The sequence below is a fragment of the Alternaria arborescens genome (genome assembly GCF_004154835.1).
Source record: "Alternaria arborescens strain FERA 675 chromosome Unknown contig_1, whole genome shotgun sequence".
In the NCBI taxonomy this organism is placed as follows: Eukaryota; Fungi; Ascomycota; class Dothideomycetes; order Pleosporales; family Pleosporaceae; genus Alternaria; species Alternaria arborescens.
In genome coordinates, this window is record NW_021167856.1 from 1839284 (window position 1) to 1857801 (window position 18518).

The 18518-nt window shown below is 50.6% G+C and overlaps 8 protein-coding genes across 8 annotated transcripts; 4 read left to right on the plus strand and 4 right to left on the minus strand.

Annotated features, from left to right (window-relative positions):
- Window positions 1-920: 920 nt before the first annotated feature.
- AA0111_g714 (hypothetical protein) lies at window positions 921-2450 on the plus strand (the record flags this gene model as incomplete). The annotated part of the gene is made up of 1 exon (XM_028653441.1): window positions 921-2450. The coding sequence occupies one exon, from the start codon at window positions 921-923 to the stop codon at window positions 2448-2450; it is 1530 nt and encodes a 509-aa protein (XP_028512057.1).
- A 1192-nt stretch (window positions 2451-3642) lies between these two features.
- Window positions 3643-4795, minus strand: AA0111_g715 (hypothetical protein; the record flags this gene model as incomplete). The annotated part of the gene is made up of 4 exons (XM_028653452.1): window positions 3643-3774; window positions 3907-4231; window positions 4293-4474; window positions 4538-4795. 4 exons carry the CDS (start codon window positions 4793-4795, stop codon window positions 3643-3645), a joined length of 897 nt encoding a protein of 298 aa, XP_028512056.1.
- Window positions 4796-6094: 1299 nt separating this feature from the next.
- AA0111_g716 (hypothetical protein) lies at window positions 6095-8447 on the minus strand (the record flags this gene model as incomplete). Its single annotated transcript, XM_028653463.1, has 5 exons — window positions 6095-6424; window positions 6478-6607; window positions 6658-6860; window positions 6915-7264; window positions 7319-8447. 5 exons carry the CDS (start codon window positions 8445-8447, stop codon window positions 6095-6097), a joined length of 2142 nt encoding a protein of 713 aa, XP_028512059.1.
- A 1313-nt stretch (window positions 8448-9760) lies between these two features.
- Window positions 9761-10393, plus strand: AA0111_g717 (hypothetical protein; the record flags this gene model as incomplete). The annotated part of the gene is made up of 2 exons (XM_028653474.1): window positions 9761-9988; window positions 10061-10393. 2 exons carry the CDS (start codon window positions 9761-9763, stop codon window positions 10391-10393), a joined length of 561 nt encoding a protein of 186 aa, XP_028512058.1.
- A 2025-nt stretch (window positions 10394-12418) lies between these two features.
- Window positions 12419-14022, minus strand: AA0111_g718 (ATP-dependent rRNA helicase; the record flags this gene model as incomplete). Its single annotated transcript, XM_028653485.1, has 2 exons — window positions 12419-13286; window positions 13340-14022. The coding sequence occupies 2 exons, from the start codon at window positions 14020-14022 to the stop codon at window positions 12419-12421; spliced, it is 1551 nt and encodes a 516-aa protein (XP_028512061.1).
- Window positions 14023-14309: 287 nt separating this feature from the next.
- Window positions 14310-15755, plus strand: AA0111_g719 (hypothetical protein; the record flags this gene model as incomplete). The annotated part of the gene is made up of 3 exons (XM_028653496.1): window positions 14310-14425; window positions 14474-14573; window positions 14622-15755. 3 exons carry the CDS (start codon window positions 14310-14312, stop codon window positions 15753-15755), a joined length of 1350 nt encoding a protein of 449 aa, XP_028512060.1.
- A 112-nt stretch (window positions 15756-15867) lies between these two features.
- AA0111_g720 (hypothetical protein) lies at window positions 15868-16953 on the minus strand (the record flags this gene model as incomplete). The annotated part of the gene is made up of 2 exons (XM_028653508.1): window positions 15868-16777; window positions 16829-16953. 2 exons carry the CDS (start codon window positions 16951-16953, stop codon window positions 15868-15870), a joined length of 1035 nt encoding a protein of 344 aa, XP_028512392.1.
- A 463-nt stretch (window positions 16954-17416) lies between these two features.
- Window positions 17417-18346, plus strand: AA0111_g721 (hypothetical protein; the record flags this gene model as incomplete). Its single annotated transcript, XM_028653519.1, has 1 exon — window positions 17417-18346. The coding sequence occupies one exon, from the start codon at window positions 17417-17419 to the stop codon at window positions 18344-18346; it is 930 nt and encodes a 309-aa protein (XP_028512393.1).
- Window positions 18347-18518: the final 172 nt, after the last annotated feature.

Below are 18518 nucleotides of genomic sequence, written 5' to 3' on the forward strand. Positions count from 1 at the left end.
TGGATCTAACGTCATCTTCGATTGCTTAGGTAAGGGTTATACATGCATGCAAGTTGCATCGGAAATTCTCATCTTCCTTGTCCATCTCGCAGATGCACGTTATTTTTTGGGGGCAGGCCTGTAATGTGCTCGATCCGCACGCCCCAAGATCTGTGGAGAGCGCTTCCACGAGCGCATCGGTGAACAGCCAAGCGGAGATTTGCCTGCTTCGGTACCTGCAGATAGTAATGTTTATCGGGGGCCTGAGGCGACTATGCGATTTGAATTACTGGGGTGGCCACGCGAGGCTGGCGTTCCGCGGAGGCGAGTGTCCACAAGTCGAGAATGCGTTCAATTTCTCAGCAACAAATGTAGGCCCAGGTGTAAGCTTAAGCGTTAAGCTACTCTCCAAGAGCACTGGCGACCTGCCAGAAGCCTTGGAAGAAACCCGGTTTGTTAGTTGTGGCTGTTGATCTATTGCGGGGCGGGAGCACTAGCGGCTCAAAACTTAAACAGTTCCACCATGTCATCACGTCGTCACGTAGTTTGAATGCGGCAAATCTTGGGAAACACAACCCCTGTACGCACGCGTTCACGCAGCGCCCAGCGTTTGGCACAGGCATTGAAGAGCTTTGATCAGGAAATGTTCAGCAGCGCATAGTCTGATTCGCTCGTAACAACTTCCCGATGCCAGTCCCGAGAATCCCATGTCGTGGCCGACTTTTCGATAATTGCGGCCTGCACTGCCGTAACCGTAAAGTCATGAAATCATAGCTCTTTAGCCTATTCGGGCGACGACGCCTGTAGTCATCGATTCGAAATCTGTAGGAACAAGCGTCGACACGATGCGGTCACTGATGCTCGACGCGCGTATATAACCATTACTGACGCCGCCCATTGTTTGAACCGCACAACACTTCGAACCGCCAATCGACTTCAAGATGTTGACTAAGAGCTTCCTCACCTCCTCGATGCTCGCAGCTCTTGCTGCTGCCGCTCCTGCTCCTCAGGACGGCTACAGCGTGGCGCCCCAAGAAGTTGGTGACGTCGCTGGCTACACCGACGCTGATGCCAGCTTCTCCGTCACCTTCATGCCAGCTGGAACTCCCGCTTCAGTTTTCGGCCCCGACTCCCAGGTTGCTGCCATTCCCACCGCACCTGGGTCAGCTCCTCCCCGAAGGAGCTCAGATGTCACTGGCGCCACCAGCCATGGACCCTACGATGGCACTCCTACCACCACTGGAGCTGCTAAGGCACCTACCACAATTGGCACTGTCATCCCTCCTCTTGGCCCTGCCCCCACGGCTACCTACTACAACACCGACGGCAAGCCTCAGAACCCTATGCCAATTCCCTACCAGCCAGCTGGTGGTCTTGGTACCAACGGAACCGAGCCTCGCTACATGGTAAACAGCGACTTCGACTTCGAGTCCATCACCCTTGGTCTCTACCAGGAATGGATTGAGCTTGACTCGTTCAACAACGGTCTTGCCGTCTTCTCCGAGCAGGATTTCCTAGATGCTGGTCTCACTGCTGAGGACCGCGCCTACATTGCCTTCATGGCTATCCAGGAAACTGGCCACGCCACTCTCCTTACCAACATGCTTGGCGAGACTGCTCCTCCCCAGTGCACCTACAACTACCCCTACCGCACTGTCCGCGAGTTCATCGACTGGAACATGAAGCTTACTCGCTTCGGTGAGTCCGGTGTCTGGGGTTTCCTTGCCCACATGGACGCTCGCGAGGTTGCCAACCTCTTGTCTCAGTCCATCGCCACTGAGGCCCGCCAACAAATCTCTTTCCGCCAGATGCTCGGCCTTCCTCCTCAGCCCGTATGGTTCGAGACTGGTATCCCCCAGTCATGGGCATGGACCTACCTTGCTCCCTACATTAGCTCTTGCCCCGAGAACACCACCCGCCTCGCATGGCAAAACTTCCCAGCTCTGTTCATCGACAACCAGCCCAACCCCAACCGCTTCTCTCCCAACGACACCAAGCCCCATGAGGTTGCTGGCGACCGTGTCGCTGACCCTGCCGACTCTACCATCCCCGCTGATGAGAGCTGTGTGAACATCAACGGTACCGAGCACCCCGGATACTCTTGTGGACCTGCTATCGCCCGCAACCGCTCTGAGCCCCTCTCCTTCCCCGGAAAGCTCGTCAACCTCACCTGGGAGAACCCCGGCCTTGCTGTCGGTCCCAACAACTCTTACATCACTGACACCGCTGCTGGCGCCCCTGCCTTCGTCGCCTGGGTTTCGCAGCTCAACTTGACCTACACTCCTCTTGAGATCACCGGCAACAACACTGGTTACACCTACCAGCCCGCTGGTGAGGTCTACGAGGGTGACCCAGCTGTCAACGACACCATGTTCGTTGCTCTGACCGACGCCAACCCTTTCCTTACTCCCTTCAACTTGAGCATGATCAACCCTCACGTTGTCGCTCTCGGTCTTTACCAGGCTGGTTAAATCTGTTCGCTAGTGTAGCAACAGATTTAGGAGATGGGACGATGCTACTGCAGCATTGTTGAATTAATCTAGTGGATGAGGCCTATGAGCCATGTAATTAGATCAAGGAATGATTTGTATGATAGCGGAGATGAGGAGATGGCGGATAGTAATGCGTAATGATACCAATTTGTCATCGTCATCAACAAAAGATCTTTGTGCAGTGTCTATGGTGATTTACATGTGTGAGGTTCCGTTTACATCTTTACGCGCAATAGGTCGCGCATATAAATGGCTCATCGATTCAAGGTCTTATACTTACTCCAATAATCTAAACAATCAATTCATATTTTCAAAAACATGACAAAGAACCAACTATGTCTGTCTTTGCCTGTTCGCCTTTCAAAAACTCAACACACGATGCTACGCTGTACCACAAAATCCTCCACTTAGGAAGTTTATTTGCCTGGAATCCAAAAAAAACTCTCACCATTTAACATGAGAGAGATGCGCTCGCCTCCGGGGCGTTCCAAATTGAACCAACCTCTTGGTCGCCATATAAAATCAGCTCATCCTTCTACTTCCACTCCAAGAGTGCGCACAAAACTCAAAAAAAAATTGTCAATGCTGAGGACATGGTCTCTCTGCTGTTCTCCTGGTTGCCTATTATCTCGCCATAAGAGGATTCACTATATCACCAAAACAAAGCTAGTTCCATTAATGTCTTTTTCCGAAAGCTCTCAATGATCAAATCATGTTGAGAGTTGCGTGCTCGCCGTCTTCGAAGCCTCTGGAAACCGTATAACAGGCCGCTCGTTTTTCCCTCTTCACGCCGACTTTATATCACTTACACTCTCATAACACAAACCCAAAACTCAAAACATGGAGATATACTGCGATGAGAGCTGTTTTTCTGTTTTCCAAAAGCAGTATATACCCTCTCTGCACCACCAAAATCCGCCCGCCTCAATGACATGTCTTTGGAAGATTCAACCATCGATTCATATGGTGTATGAGGGACGCTCTCGCCTTCTCTGATACTTTTCAAACCTGAAAGTTCACAAAAATATATCTTCTTCCACATTCAAAAGAATAGAGGATCATAATCATGAGAGAAGTGCGCCCGGCGTCTCCGATTTTTCTCAAAATAACAACTGCACCACCAATGTCTTCTTCCAAAGTCTGCCACGCATAAAAATACCAGAACTAGCACTTAGATCGGCAACGTAGCATTAGCTGGCAAGCAACTTCCCCTCTCCATCTCGATCCTCGCCGTAGCGTTGACCACCAATCCCGCCAACGGGCTGGTTCCACACTTCAGACCTAGTACAAAAGCCTGGCTATGCTGTTACATTTGTTAGTCAAAGAACTCGAACGTTTACTGAAACAATGAAGAAGGAAGAAATGTAGGGAGAAGAGAGTAAAAGAACCGCCCAGGTGTTCATGGTGGGAAAGACGGTGGAGAGAAAATACATACCACATCCGCTAAAAACGGCGCCGTATGCGTATGATCCATCGGGTATTCCTTGTCCACTACCTCCTTGCCAAGCAACTTCTGTGCTTGCGCGGCGTAACTTCCATGTTGCACAAAATACACATGCGCTGATGGGCCGCCGAGTTCGAGGACGGACAACATGTCGTAGTAAGCAAACCTTGACTGCTTAAACGTATAAGTACCAGACTCCCAAACATTAGTAGGAAGTTGCTCCGAAATGATGATGCCAGATGCGCCTAGGTCCAAGAACTTGGAGGCTGCAGTTTTGATGTAGTGAGGGAAAGTGTATACAGTTTCTGTGACGTTGCTGTTGCGTAGACATATATCAGCCATTGCTACCGATCGATGCTACTATTTGGCGAACTTACTTGAAAATCACTGTACATGTCTCGTCGCCTACACCGGGGCAAGGCGGTCGGCCTTTGTCTCCTGTTGAGCTCGTCGAGCCATTCGTGAGCGTTCCTGCGTCGTTGATGCCGAATTCGATGATCACCCAGTCTCCGGGTTGAATTGCTTGGGCAATTCTGTCAAAACGACCTTCGCGTGTGAACTGTGTTTGTCATGTGTTAACCTAGTATCTTTGATTTCCGTTCTGCATAAAAAGGAGACATACCGAGCGCGCGGATCGTCCGGCATAAGCAGAGTTGTTTACGCGGGCGTTGGTGCCGAATGAGTATTGAAGGTATTGTCCCCAACCTTCCGTGCCATTGTGCCCGCCGTCAGGTGCAGTTGTAGAGTCGCCGGCTACCCAGATTGTTGGCACGGTCGCCCTTGAAGCTGCACCTCTGTGACTTTCGGTAAGGCTCTGTGGTAGCGCCGAGGCTGTGACGCCGAAGCCGAGAAGGTATGGTAGGGATGACTGGAGTTTCATGATGATTGCTAGTGCTATGCCCCTTTTATATTTTACCAACGAGCTGGTTCAGGAACAAGTGGATTTATCAAGACAACGTTCTACTAAACATTGCGCCAAGTGTCCGGTTCTTATACTGATGCTAATAGCCCCCCAGGCTGTGTACGATCTACAGCGCCACCGGAAGATGTCATCTCCAAAATTCGCCGCAATTGGATCAGAAACGCCGTCTCTAGACTAGCTTCATCTATGCGATTCAAAGACGTTGAAACGTGCGGAAATAGCATCAAAAAGTGTCGCCGGTGCGGAGTCCCCGCAGAGTCCGGGGTCGGTTTACTTTCGGCGATCGGAGCATCACCCGCCGAGCTAAACAGATCTTCCGTCGCATGAAAGGATGAAGGCAAACACGATACCAAACAGAGAAGGAGTTGTATGAAATAATACCAGGTTCGGGAAGCGTTTGCGCAACACGACGGGAAGACAAGTCGCCTAACGTCACCAGCACGTGGCTGTAAGCGAGCCTCAGAGAAGGTGCTTGTACAAAGCCCTGGTCTTTCAATGTTGAGAATCCTGTTCTTTACATCACGCTTTGCTCTGCTTCACCACCAAAAGCTGTAAAGACACCCCCCCCCCCATGGTCGGCGCGACTTTTCTCTGGCGCTTGAAATATCCAAAAGTACAAGTCATACCTGCATGGCTTCTTCGTCGTCTCAAATCAACGTCCAATGGCACATGATGGCTGTTTCTGTTGCACGAAAACTTTAAACATGGCACTTACGCCACTAACCTGGAACCCGTCGATTATAAAAGTCTCTACTTTCTGGGTTTTACCACTCTCTACACATTGGATTCATCGCGCATCTTCCAAAAGGATGCGCAACGATCCTTATGTTGTGGTGCCTTGCTTGTGAGCCGTCAAAAGTCAGAGATGCATTACCCATGTATCTTTGTGGTCTGAGAGCTTCGAAACGGAAACACATGTTCTGTGAGCTTGCGTAATTCGATTTGCTGATGCATTTGCGGTCTTTGAAAACGAAGTAGATATCTGAACTCGCAAACCGGAAGAATGATGGATGTGCTTACTACTTTTCCTCATCTTGCAGAAAGTTGCGGTTACAAATATCATGATATGAGGTATCAAACACTAAACAAGATCTGAGGACCGAAACATGATCCATGGTATGGTATACTGTGCAGGAGTTCCCAGTCTTAACCTAATACCGTGCCGACCGTCCTTGTGATATTGTAGCCAGCAAACCAAACGCCTCCAACCCCACCAAAAACAGATAATCATGTGCACCATCTCTTCCCATTCAGCCTCTAGGTTGAGCATGTCACGTCACCAAGACCCGACATCTCCCTCACAGCGTTCTCGATATCTCCCACACTCATGCCACTCAAAAACGTCGCAGTAAATGTGTCGCCTCCAGTGAAGCTGAACGAGTCATCACCAAATTTCTCCTTGAGTGAGGCTTCGTCACCCCAGCCAGATCCAGTGACCTCCCATTTACCACCACCCAAACCCTGTTCGAGGACTTTGCATGATGCTGTGTTCGGTGGAGGCGGGGGGGGAGATTCTGGCTGTTCTGGTTGTTCTGGTTCTGGCTCTGGTTCGGACTCGGCCGGGCGGTTGTGAACGTTGCAAATTTCCTGTAGGATGGTTAATTAATAGTCTCAGCCGAGCTATGCGGAACATGACGAACATTCTTCAGATCCTCATTAGTGACTGCACCGTTCTCGACGATCGGACGGCCTGGAACAGACTGCTCGGGTGTTGGTGCCCTCTTGGTAAAGAGAGAACGCTTCGCGTTTGTATCCGGAAGATCACAAAGTCTAAGCTCGTATTAGTCTCATGGTAATTTTAGTGAGAAGGTTTGTCGTACTGGTTGAGCGCCAGGTTGTATGGCACCTTGAGACTGTCTTTTTCAGGCTTTGGCGAGTTCTCGTACTCGTCGCCGTTGAACGGGTCGTCGTTCCTGATTTCGGCATTCTTCAATATGAATGCCTTCATGTCTGCTGGTACACTGCCGTCGTGCCAGTTGCTGCGTAGTTCAGGGATACTGAAGAAGTATGCAGCGAGTCCGGCCTGTTGTCGTTAGCACATTGCAAAAGGCTGGGGAAAATAGCAGCGAGTACTTACTATGGCTGGGGCCGCAGCGGATGTCCCGGTCGCTGGTGTGGTGGAGTCATCTTCTCCATCATGCTTTGCAGCGACGACATTGACTGCATCCGCGTATATGTCCACTTGACCACCTTGGCCGTTGCCTTGAATTGTGTCCCTGTAGTATTTACCAGCTTGGTCTACACCGCCGACGGTGATCATGCTGAATCTATCATCGGTGCCAAACGCTTGTGGAGTGAGGGTGTCTAGAGTGCGAATTGCTCCGTCGTTCCCTGCGGCGACAACAAGCGTGATGTCTTTGTCCTTGCATTTACTAAGTGCACGCTCCATGGTGTTGATTTTACCTTGGGCACTCTCTTTAATCCAGCCTAGATTTCTGGTCAGTATGGTTTGCCATAAGCCTTGCGAATGACACCGCTTACCATAAGATAGGTTGATTATATACTTCGCATTAGGGTCAGTATTCTGGCGTCTTTGTTGTTCGATGTCTTTGAAGGTCCAGCTCAGAGCAAATTCTAGTGCCGAGTCCGTAACCCCACGTGGTATGAGCTTGTCACTTTCTGGGTTCTGAGGGTTCTTAGCCGAGTTCCTCATCTTCACGACAACAAGGTTGGCCTTGGAAGCCACGCCACTGACGTATCCAGCCGCAATACTTGCGACCATAGTACCGTGACCATTGATATCGGCCATATCTTCTGGTCCTTTTTGGTCATCGCTGAGTGAGCCGAGAGCGAGTGTGTGTCGATTGGGCACAACAAAGTCCCGAACCTCGCGCTCAGAGGCATCGAATTCCTGATGACTTTTACGATAACCAGTATCAAGGACGTAGATTGTTTGGCCTTGCCCAAGAGAAGGCTCAAAGACATAGTTCGGAAGCTGTGCCGGATCGTTCTTCTGGTTTCTTGCAGAAAGCAATCTGAGATGAGCCGCACTATCATCTCTCTGGTTGAGTGATTGAGGCAAGGTGGCCCTGGTATATAGTGAATTCGTACCACCGTGATTAGGGATGACGAGCGCCTCGCCATCCTCTTCAGACATCGGCTCGGCCCATGCTATGATAGGGTCTTGACGAACGATAGCGGCTTCGGCGTCAGTGAGGTTCAGGTATTGGCACGAGACCCACTCGACTTCGTCGAAGGCGATTATGTCGCCCTGCTTGTCACCAAGTGGTGGCTTCTTGGCGAATTCCTCGTACTGAGCTTGAGTTATGCCGTCCACCGTGGTGACTAGATAAGGTCTTGGGGTATCCTCGTCTCTCTTGGCACGTCTCTTGGTATCCTCTGATACAGTCTGTACTGGAGTGCCATCTGGGTTGAACTCGCATGCCTCGTTTTTGGTACTATCTTGCGCCGAGACAGCGCCCGAATCGCATGATTGTTTGACTCCAGGGTTGAATGAATCGTTGGAGACCACAGCTTCTGCTCCTGGTTGATCGTTTGAATTCATTCTCTGGTGAAGATGTATGACTGGTTGGGTCTCAGCGGCTCCAACAGATAGGTGTGTAAGGAAGACCGCAATCACTGCCAGAGTGACGTGCGAGACACAAACCATGACGGATGCCTTGGCGAAGCGGGGAACTCTACAGCGAATCGGATAAAGAGACGTTAAATTGCCGTATACGGTGTAGTTGAGAGAGCATGAACTGGAATTATTGCGAAAAGCAGTGTATGAAGACGATGAATGAGTTGTTTGTTGAATGCGTGTGTATGATCTGGTGCTTGAATTGCTGCGTTTCTCTCCATCTTATACTCAAGACCATGAACAGAATATAGAACACTCACCTCAACCAGCCTTCATGAAGACGCGAGATTGTATGATGCCAAGAGAGTAAGATTTTCGTTTTGATACTTGACGCCTCCCTCAATTCAAAACTGGTTGACCTATATTGGGCCCGAAAGGCGTAAGGCATACTCGCTACGAATTATCTTTGGATCAAAACGCGATACCAGATGTATTGTGTGGAAGCATAGTATGCAAAATTGGCGTAGATCGCAATGAGCTAATTTGTTTACGCGAATATGAACTCATGGACGTGATCCGTATTCAACATCTTTAAGCTCACAAAGTAGAGTGATGCCGTCCACCAAAAACGTCCAAAAACGTCCAAGACCGTAACCTAGCAAGCCAGACAAAGGGATTCGATAGAGCAATTACGCTAAGCTTACAAGAGTCTGTAGAGAAGGATCACTTGAAACTTAGGCTCGCTTCGCTGTCCAGTATCAGGTATATGTGTTCGCTGATGTCAGCGGAGCATGTCGAGCAGACATGAATAGCATCAGCGTCTCGCGGAGGCAGATTGCGATTGCATCCCATGTACTGTTTCAACCCTCCATATACATATCACGTTTATTACGTGAGTGTTTGCGATGGTCTCGGTGATCGCAGTGTCCCTTCGATCTCTTTCTCAGGCTTCATATCGCGAAATGACCGCCCATCACACGCGCCGCGCAATTCATATCGAATAACTGTTAAATTCCTTCAATGTTACATGGTGAGCATATGTTTCCGCTGCTGATCGTTGCGACGAAGGTGGACGCGATAGATCGCGATGGGAACTAGACGTGGGGAGTGTGTGCAAGTACAACGCGACGCGGCTCTGCGGCAGGATCGATGATGGCGGGGAATTAGCGCCAACAATGCGGAGCCTCCGCGCGCCGATAGAGCCACAATTTCTGAAAAGCTCTGCCAGCGGACGGCATCGGCGATCTTGAAATGGGTATAGAATCTCAACTTGGAATCGTAGCAGATATATCCTCTTGACTCGGCCACGTCGCATCCAGAACAGCCATTACCTGAGCCTGACAAGCACATCCCCTGATCACCTCTTCACCCCAATCTTACCATCACTACAAATCAATTTCAAAATGGCGACAGATGACATTACGATCCCACAACACGTGGCCATCGCAGAGGCACCCCGCGATGTCGAAGCCATCAAGAAGCAAGAGAAGGCTGCTCTACTCTCACATTGGGATTCTGATGTTGCGTTCAAGCTCGGTTGCAACCTCCGCACACGCCTGCTTACCTTTGAGCGACCAGCTGTTGTAGATATCTCTACCATCAGCACGCCAGGCCATGTGCTTTTCCACGCCGTGAGTACCCTGAATACGTCATTACCGAAAAGCGACTACGACGTGTAGAGACGTGTTATTAACCCTAGATAGACAACACACTCTGGCACCGCCCTAGACAACGACTTCTGGGTCAGCCGGAAACGCGCAGCTGTCATCCGCTTCAACGCGAGTACATGGCGTCTGCAGAACCAGTTTGAGGGCGACGAGGAGAAATTCAAGGCCAAGATGGGACTCGGCGAGACGGCGAAAGACTATGCAATTCATGGTGGTGGCGTACCCATCTTCATCAAGAACTGCGATGGACCCGTCGCGGTAGTTGTCGTAAGTGGGTTGAAGCAGTGGGATGACCACCAAGTCGTAATTGAGGAGCTGGGTAAGCTTTGCAAAGAGATGGAGAAAGGAAATGGCAGTACGCCAATCTAGGAAGTTGACCCTGTATAAGTATCTTCAATCATGACTGACTTCTTCACTTCACACTTTCTTCAAACCTTGAAACTCTGAAAAAGAAAACCTGCAAAAGTTATGGGAACGAAAACAAAACTAACACTCCCCATGCGTCTGCGATCTTTCAAAGAGCATTTCTAAAGCCACTTCCCCAAAGAACCACGAAGAGATTCCATGGATCGCTTTGGCGTCAAAACATCCAAGGAACTAAAACCAAGAACAGGTCATGCATGTGCATAACCATGTGATTTCCGAGCCCTCCAAAAACTATGAAAGCCGTCTTCATGATCGCGATGAGCAGTTTCCCAGCAACTGTAAATCAGGATCACTGCTCCGTCGTTACTTTACTCATACACTTTTATAGTTTCATAATCTCTATTAATCTGATAAACGTGCTGGTGATAAGACGCAGGCACAACGCTGTTAAGTTACACTGTATTGTATCGCAGTAGAAGTGTGTTCCCAAACACTTACTTGGCTTCACTGTATGCAGCTGTATATATACTTATTTAGAGATTTCATTAATTGCAACCGAAGCCATGAATCTCATGCGGTTCTAGAGAACCACCAAAGAGCTCGACGTTGGAAGAAGAGAGTGTTTCAAAACCTTGCGATATAATCAGATAGATTGATTGCGACTCGGTGGTTCCATTACAGAAAGATGTCGATAACCGTGGTTGACGGCAGGCATTTCATAATATTTAAAAATGATACAGTAGGATTACATGGTCGGCCCTCGCTTGTTCTTTCCGATCCAAATTTACTTCGCTGTTACTTTATGTTTTGTCCAACACGAACCACGAGTAGCAACAGCTACTCTCAAGTACACGCTCTTCCGAAAGTACGAGCGCAAGCTTGTGACCTCTGTCGCTAGCAGTTTGTGCAGTTCCGAAAACACCATAGAGCTCTGGCATGTCTGTCGGCACTTCCACTGTGGGTTTCGCGGCCGTGCCGTAGCACTTGGAGAAGCATAAATACCTCTTCTGTCAGCTTTCTTCTACTCTATTGCTCAATGCTACATTCCAAACATCAAAAAATAGAGACGATCAAAATATGGTTGCTCTTTCTGCTCTCAAAGTTGGTGGAGGTAGTCCGAATGTTTGCTTCGCCGCCCTCCGTCCATCTACCAAAAATTTTGATCAGTCCGCTTCACGCCAAAAAAATATGTATTGTACGCGAGATGCTCCAAATCAACCACCGAACAGAACGATGTCGTCTTCAAACTACCCACAATCACTTTTGATGGCTTTGCTTTTGGTTTAATTTATACCTTCAACAAAGTTGAGGGCGAAAAAATGATATCTGCTGTCGCGATGTATTCCCAAATATATAAAATGTCTGCGCAACTTCTCCCCCACGAACATTAGTAGGATTCTGAATCCCATGGGAAGATATCGGTGTTGTGTTAGATCGTATCTTCGATCTCATGCACGCGGTTCAAATTTAGATACGAGGAAAGCCATGTGCTCTCAAAGCTCCCATAAATGGCATAAGGAGTATGAGGTGTTGCATGTGGATATTCCTGTTGAAGTACCACAACTGAGTCTTTCACGACAACGCAGAGCAATTTGAGCTGTTCACAATCAACACGAGGAAGTGACTTGTGGCTGTTACCGGAACCTAGCTATCTTCTAGTGGGCGTCAGAAGTTGTTGTCGTTATGGTTGCGAAGCTAGTCAAACAGAAGCAATTGGGGCGGTCTTCACTATGAATTACTCACCACCCCAGAGAGAGCACAGACCGAGACGTAACTTGATCTGGAGACGAACGAGGAAAGAGCGACTAAAATGACGAATGGTATCCGAAAGTTGCAGTATTTGAATCAAAGACTACAGAATGTAGCTAACTTCATCTCTATCGAAACAACACACAACTTTTCGGTCCTGACCAAGGGTGCCATCTTCTCCAAGACAAGGTCGGGGATCAAGCAGCTCGTAGGGTATACGCGAAGAGACCAGAACGCCGAAATGCAAAAAGGCCACACATGTGTCTATCGCGTAGACACTTAACCTTCCTCAGTGTCCATCTGATCGCGTCCTCTCCTTGCGCCTCCACCACGACCTCCTCTTCCTCCACCTCGTCCACCGCGACCGCCCCTGCTACCTCTCTGTTCATGGTAGTCCTTCATCTCCCTTACAGCGATCCTCTGTGCATCACCAACACGCTCCGCATACACCATCGCCTCGTCCTTGTTGATAACCTCTTCGGGAATCTTCTTGCCAAGCGCGTTCTCGATGCGTAGCCAGATCTCAAGGTCGTACTGTGTGACAAACGATACAGCCTTACCAGACTTTCCAGCTCTGGCTGTTCGACCAACACGATGGACGTAGGTCTGGGAATCGCTTGGCAGGTCGAAGTTGACGACGAGGTCAACGGCGGGGATGTCGAGACCACGGGCTGCTACGTCAGTGGCCACGAGAATGTCGCGACTCTTTGACTTGAACTTGTTGAGAGCACCAAGACGGGCGGATTGGCCTAGCTGACCGTGTAGAGGGATGGCTCCGAAGCCAAGGGTGCGGAGAAGAACGGATATACGCTGTGTCTCGTTGACCGTGCGCGTGAAGATGATGGTTGGGTGACCTATGTTGTCGTTGAGAAGGTGAATGAGGTACAAATCCTTCCACTTGAAGGGGAGGAAGATGTATCTTTGTAGGAGGGTGGAGACGACTTGGTGTGACGAGCTGCTGATGCTCACACGGACCGGGTTCTGCAAGGCTGCGCGTTGTAGACTCTCTACTTTGGAGGACATGGTGGCGGAGAAGAGGTAGGTGTGACGTCCTTCCCTGGGAAGTACCTTCAGGATTTTGTCTAGTACTGGACCAAAGTCTAGGTCGAGCAGACGATCGGCTTCGTCGAGCACCATGTACTTGAGACTGTGCTATGGTTAGCTTGCTGTCTAGTGGCCGTTTTATTCGACGAAACTTACTGCTTGAGCGAGAAGCCCTTAGTGTTCTCCAAATGGTCGAGCAGGCGACCTGGAGTAGCCACCACGATGTGCGGCCTCTTGGAAAGGGCGATAGCCTGAGGGACCATGTCCATACCTCCCACCAGCGTCGCGCATTTGACGTTGATGATGCTACCCAGCGCATCCACCTGCTGTGCGATTTGGTACGCCAATTCTCGAGTAGGCGCCAGGATCAATCCGAAGAGCGGTTGAGGCTTCTCGAGCAGCGACTGGAGTATGGGTAGGACGAATGCCGCCGTCTTTCCGGAACCTGTCTCGGCCAATCCAATCACATCTCTGCCTTCGAGAGCAAGAGGTATAGCTTGTTCCTGAATGGGAGTTGGGTTCTTGTAGTTGAGACTTTCTACCGTGTCGCATAGTTCTTCGCGGATTCCGAGGTCTCGGAAGGTCTTCTTCGGTGCGTCTGCGATGGCGGTGGTAGAGGAACCGGCTTCTTCCTCTGCAGCATTATCCTCCGCTACATCCTCTTCTTCTCCATCGTCCGTAGAGTCTCGGTCGGATTCGCTGGGTTCGGATTCTGGTGGTGGTGCAGCCTTCTTCTGGACTTTCTTCGCGGGCGCATTCGACGGTCGCGCTTTCTTTGAAGACGCGCCAGCCGCAACGGCGGCGTCTTTGGGAAGCTTTCTCTTTGTGACGCCTGGCATGATGTTTGTGATTAGTTGAGAAAAGTCGTGCGCAGTCTTCTTGCTCTCGAAGCATCGGAACCAACAGAAGTCGAAATCTTGGCAAAGTGGGACGGACCCACCTAAAAGTTCGAGCGCCAGCCAGCTCTAGTTTGCGACTGCATGCGACAAAACCATTCGTCCGACAACACCAGCACGCCGCCTCTCAACTCATAGCAGTGCAATACAAAGTCGAACCGGAGGGCTCATAGAAGGCGCCATTTTCAATTCAATAACCGGAGTCGACAGCAAGCAACCGATTCTTCGCAATGGCTCGTGGGAAAGGAACCGCGAGGAAGAAGCAGTCGGTACGCGACAAGGAGCTTTCCAAGAAGCCGGTCGCAGGGACTCCGAAGTCCATGGTCATTCGTATTGGTGCGCAAGAGTAAGTTGGATCAGATCGAAGGCCGACTTGGTTGCTAACGAAATTCAGAGTAGGAAGATCGGTCTCAGACCTCGTGAACGATGTACGCCATTGCCTGGAACCCGATACTGCCATCCGACTGAAGGAGCGAAGGGCGAACAAGCTGAAGGTAAGACACAGATTTTAGTCTGCACGACTTGAGCTGACAATCTTTAAGGACTTCCTTGTCATGTGCGGACCGCTCGGTGTCAGCCACCTTCTACTCTTTTCACGCTCAGAAGTCGGAAACGTCAACCTTAGGCTATGCCGCGTCCCTCGCGGACCTACTCTCCATTTCCGCGTGGAGAACTACAGTCTCTGCAAAGATATCCTCAAGTCGATGAGGCGTCCACGAGCTGGCGCAAACGACTACATGGTCGCACCACTGCTGGTGATGAACAACTTCCTGACGAGCGACTCGGAGAGAGAAAGACTCGGCGACAAGGCACCGCCTAAGCATTTGGAAAAGCTGGTGACAGACATGTTCCAGGGCTTGTTCCCACCCATCCAACCACACACCACCCCCCTACACTCGATCAAGCGCGTCCTTCTGCTCAACCGTGAGCCTCCTTCCGAAGAGAATGGATCTGTCACAATCAGCCTACGACATTACGCAATTACAACAAAAGTAACAGGCGTACCAAAGGCCATCCGACGGTTATACGCAGCTGAGAAGCTCATTGGCAGCAAGGAGAAGAAGAAGAGTGCACTACCAAACCTAGGCAAGCTCGAGGATGTGGCCGACTACATGTTGGACCCTTCAGCTGCCGGTTATACATCGGCCTCGGATACTGAACAAGATACCGACAACGAGGTAGAGGTAACAGCACCTGTGCGACAAAAGGTCTTGTCCCACCGCGAGAAGGAGAAGCTGAAAGCCGGCGACGAGACATCACACGCACGTGCCAAGGGCTCAAAAGCTCGCGTCGAGAAGCGTGCAGTCAAGCTTGTCGAGCTTGGTCCTCGCATGGTGCTCCGCCTTACCAAGGTCGAGGAGGATGTCTGCGGCGGCAAGATCATGTGGCACGAGTACATCAAGAAGAGCAAAGCGGAAGAGCAAGAATTAGAGAAGAAGTGGACACAAAGAAACAAGGAGAAGGAGGAGCGAAGACGCATACAGAAGGAGAATGTGGAGAAGAAGCGCAAGGAAAAGGCTGCTGCGCGGGGAGAGACTGGCGAAGAGGAAGGCGAAGAGGACGAGGATGAGGAGATGGATGACTTGGACGAGTACGATATGGATGATGATGTCTGGCAAGACGCTGCGGACGCTGGAGAGGGAGAAGAAGAGGACGAGGAAATGGATGACGAGTGATATGGTCTTATACAAAAGTCTTAATGATACCCCATTCAACGCTTCATCCCCAACTACGCTCGATCCGTGCTTCCATCCCCGTCACACAAGCACTGGGTATCAAAGTCCTCGCTCACGTCCCCTTTGGCTTCTTAATCAAAACCTTCTCCCCATCAGCACTCAACTCCCAGCCCACCCCCTCACTGACCAACTCCTCCCACCTCCTCTCCGTGACCCTCTCCACAAAGCCCTTGTCCGCACTCAAATACGCTTTGCCCAGACACTTGAGCGCATGCACCCTCACCCCGCCATCAGCCCACTCCATAACACTCCTCTGATATCCATCCACACTCTTCCTTACCCGCCAGAATCCCACGTAATCATCTGCGACAAGACACTTCAGCACCTTCTCCACCCTCCAGTCCTTGTACCCATATGCCAACTTCGTCGCTCTTGCGCCTGCGAAATCGGATTGCCGACACGCTTGGTCGAGGATCAGCAGTCCGACGAATTCGTGCAAAGTAGAGGGTGACAAGGGATTCCGTGGGTGTATTGTGTTGAGCAGAGAGAGGAGAGAGGGGAGGTACGACGCCCAGTCGTGGCAGAGGATGCTAACGTGGATCGCGAAGGTGTACGCGCGCAGGGCGAAGGCGTCGCTGCGGTTCGAGGCTGTTATCGCCTCGCGAAGTTTGCGCAGGGAGGCGAGGACTGTGGCTAGTTCATTTATGGAGAGCGTGAAGGCTTTCTGGGGGATCGGGTGGTGCTGGTGTGTCGTAGATGTGTTTGTAGAGGTGGAGGCGAGGGGCGGGCGGCTGGTATGTTGGTGCTCTGGGGGCGCGTGTTTGGAGAGGGAAAGCGAGGAGAAGGAGGATGTAAGTTTGGAGTTTGCAGTCGAGACTGACTTCGTGTCTGTAGATGTGGACTGGGGGATGCTGGCCGAGACGAAGAGACGATCTAGTTCATCGCGATTGAGGGCGCAGAGCTTCATGTAGCGTTCTATGATGCGGTTGAAGTAGACTTCTTGTGTTTTGAAATCATTGAGCCTGTGGAATGAGCCATTGTCCCTCGATGTATAGTGCAAGAGGGCGACCTACCGCGTCTCTCCCTTGGAGGGCAGCCCATATGTCTCTAGAACATCTTCGCGAACTGGTTTCAAGCGGTTCCATGCACCTGAGGCGGCGCGACGGCTGCTGGGTCGGGCAGGATCTGATGACTTCATGGCGCTAGCGATTGGTTTGGGCGTCCTGGTGAAGGGAATAGGGGGTCAAGTAATGTCGGAGACCTTGATTATCATGGCTGTAGGTCACCGAACAGATTTCAGACTCATAGTGCCCGGGCGGGTAGCAGTGGAGGTAGTCGCGCTGGAGGTTTGGGAAGGTGGGATGGAGGGGCAACGCCCGAGCTCGACGCGTCTCAGACCATCATCGTCGCGATAGGGACACAGAGTTCAAAAGCGTCTAAACGTTAATGAACGTGTCCAGTGGTCAACCGCTGCCCTGCTGAAGCGATGTGTTGTTCTCGCAAGCCTCGCCGGACGCGGCGTAGTTCGCGCGTTGTCCCTAAAGTCATTCGCGGATTCTCCGAGGCCGCTTTGTGACATGTGAACTCATAACAAGCCCTCATATACTGCAAATCTTTCCCTCGCATTCTGCTTATCCATTTTCCCCTAAATTGTTCACGATATGGAAGCCACCAAGAAAGCGACCTCGAAGGCCGCAGAAACCGGAAAAGAGCTAGAACAAAAGGTCGAAGAAAAGTTGATATTACTATGGGATGAACTCTCCCCGTGGCAGCAGGACAATCACTACATCCAGTCAGGATACCGCGCTCAATCTAATTCATACATCAAGTCCTGGAAGAGCCTGGGATATTTGCACAACGAAACCGTCAACATCTACACACATCTCGTCGGTGCTTTGATGGCTGCCGTATCCTCAATAGCTCTATACAGCACACTCGCGCCTCGCTATGAGACGGCTACGCAAGAGGACGTGTGGGCGTTTGGCTGCTATTTTGCTGGAGCTATAGCATGTCTGGGTATGAGCGGGACATATCATACGATACAAAACCACTCCCATGAAGTCGCTGTATTCGGCAACAAGCTCGACTACCTGGGAATTGTGTTCTTGATCTGGGGTAGCTTCATACCGGTCATATACTACGCGTTTGGCAACGAACCAGAGCTACGAAGAACGTATTGGACCATGATCACGACGCTGGCAGCTGGCACGTCTGTTGTAGCGACACACCCCAAGTTCCGCACTCCGGCACTGAGGCCATTCCGAGCGCTCATGTTTGTGCTCATGGGTCTGTCCGCTGTATTCCCTGTGCTTCACGGCGTTCGACTGTATGGGATCGAACATCTGCGAAAGAGCGTTGGGCTGGATTGGGTTCTTTTGCAGGGTGCGCTGTATATTGCTGGCGCCGCTATCTATGCTGCGAGGGTACCTGAGAAGTGGAATCCCGGGAAATACGACATCTGGGGCTCAAGTCATCAGATCTTCCATGTATTGGTTGTTCTGGCAGCAGCAAGCCATCTGGTAGCTTTGGTTACGGCGTTCGACTACGAACACAGCCACAGGCTGCAGGAAGTGATAGGAAGCAAGATTTAGACGTAAGTATATGATATCCAAAGCATCCAGCTACAAGCAAGAACCAATACTATCTCTGACAAGTTTCTTCTAAGTATCGTGAGATTTCGTATTGCAATCTGCCTTGAAGGAAGCGATCGACAAGGATGTATTTCCAGAATGCAGCCGAACGACGCACAGGCCGGGAGATGAC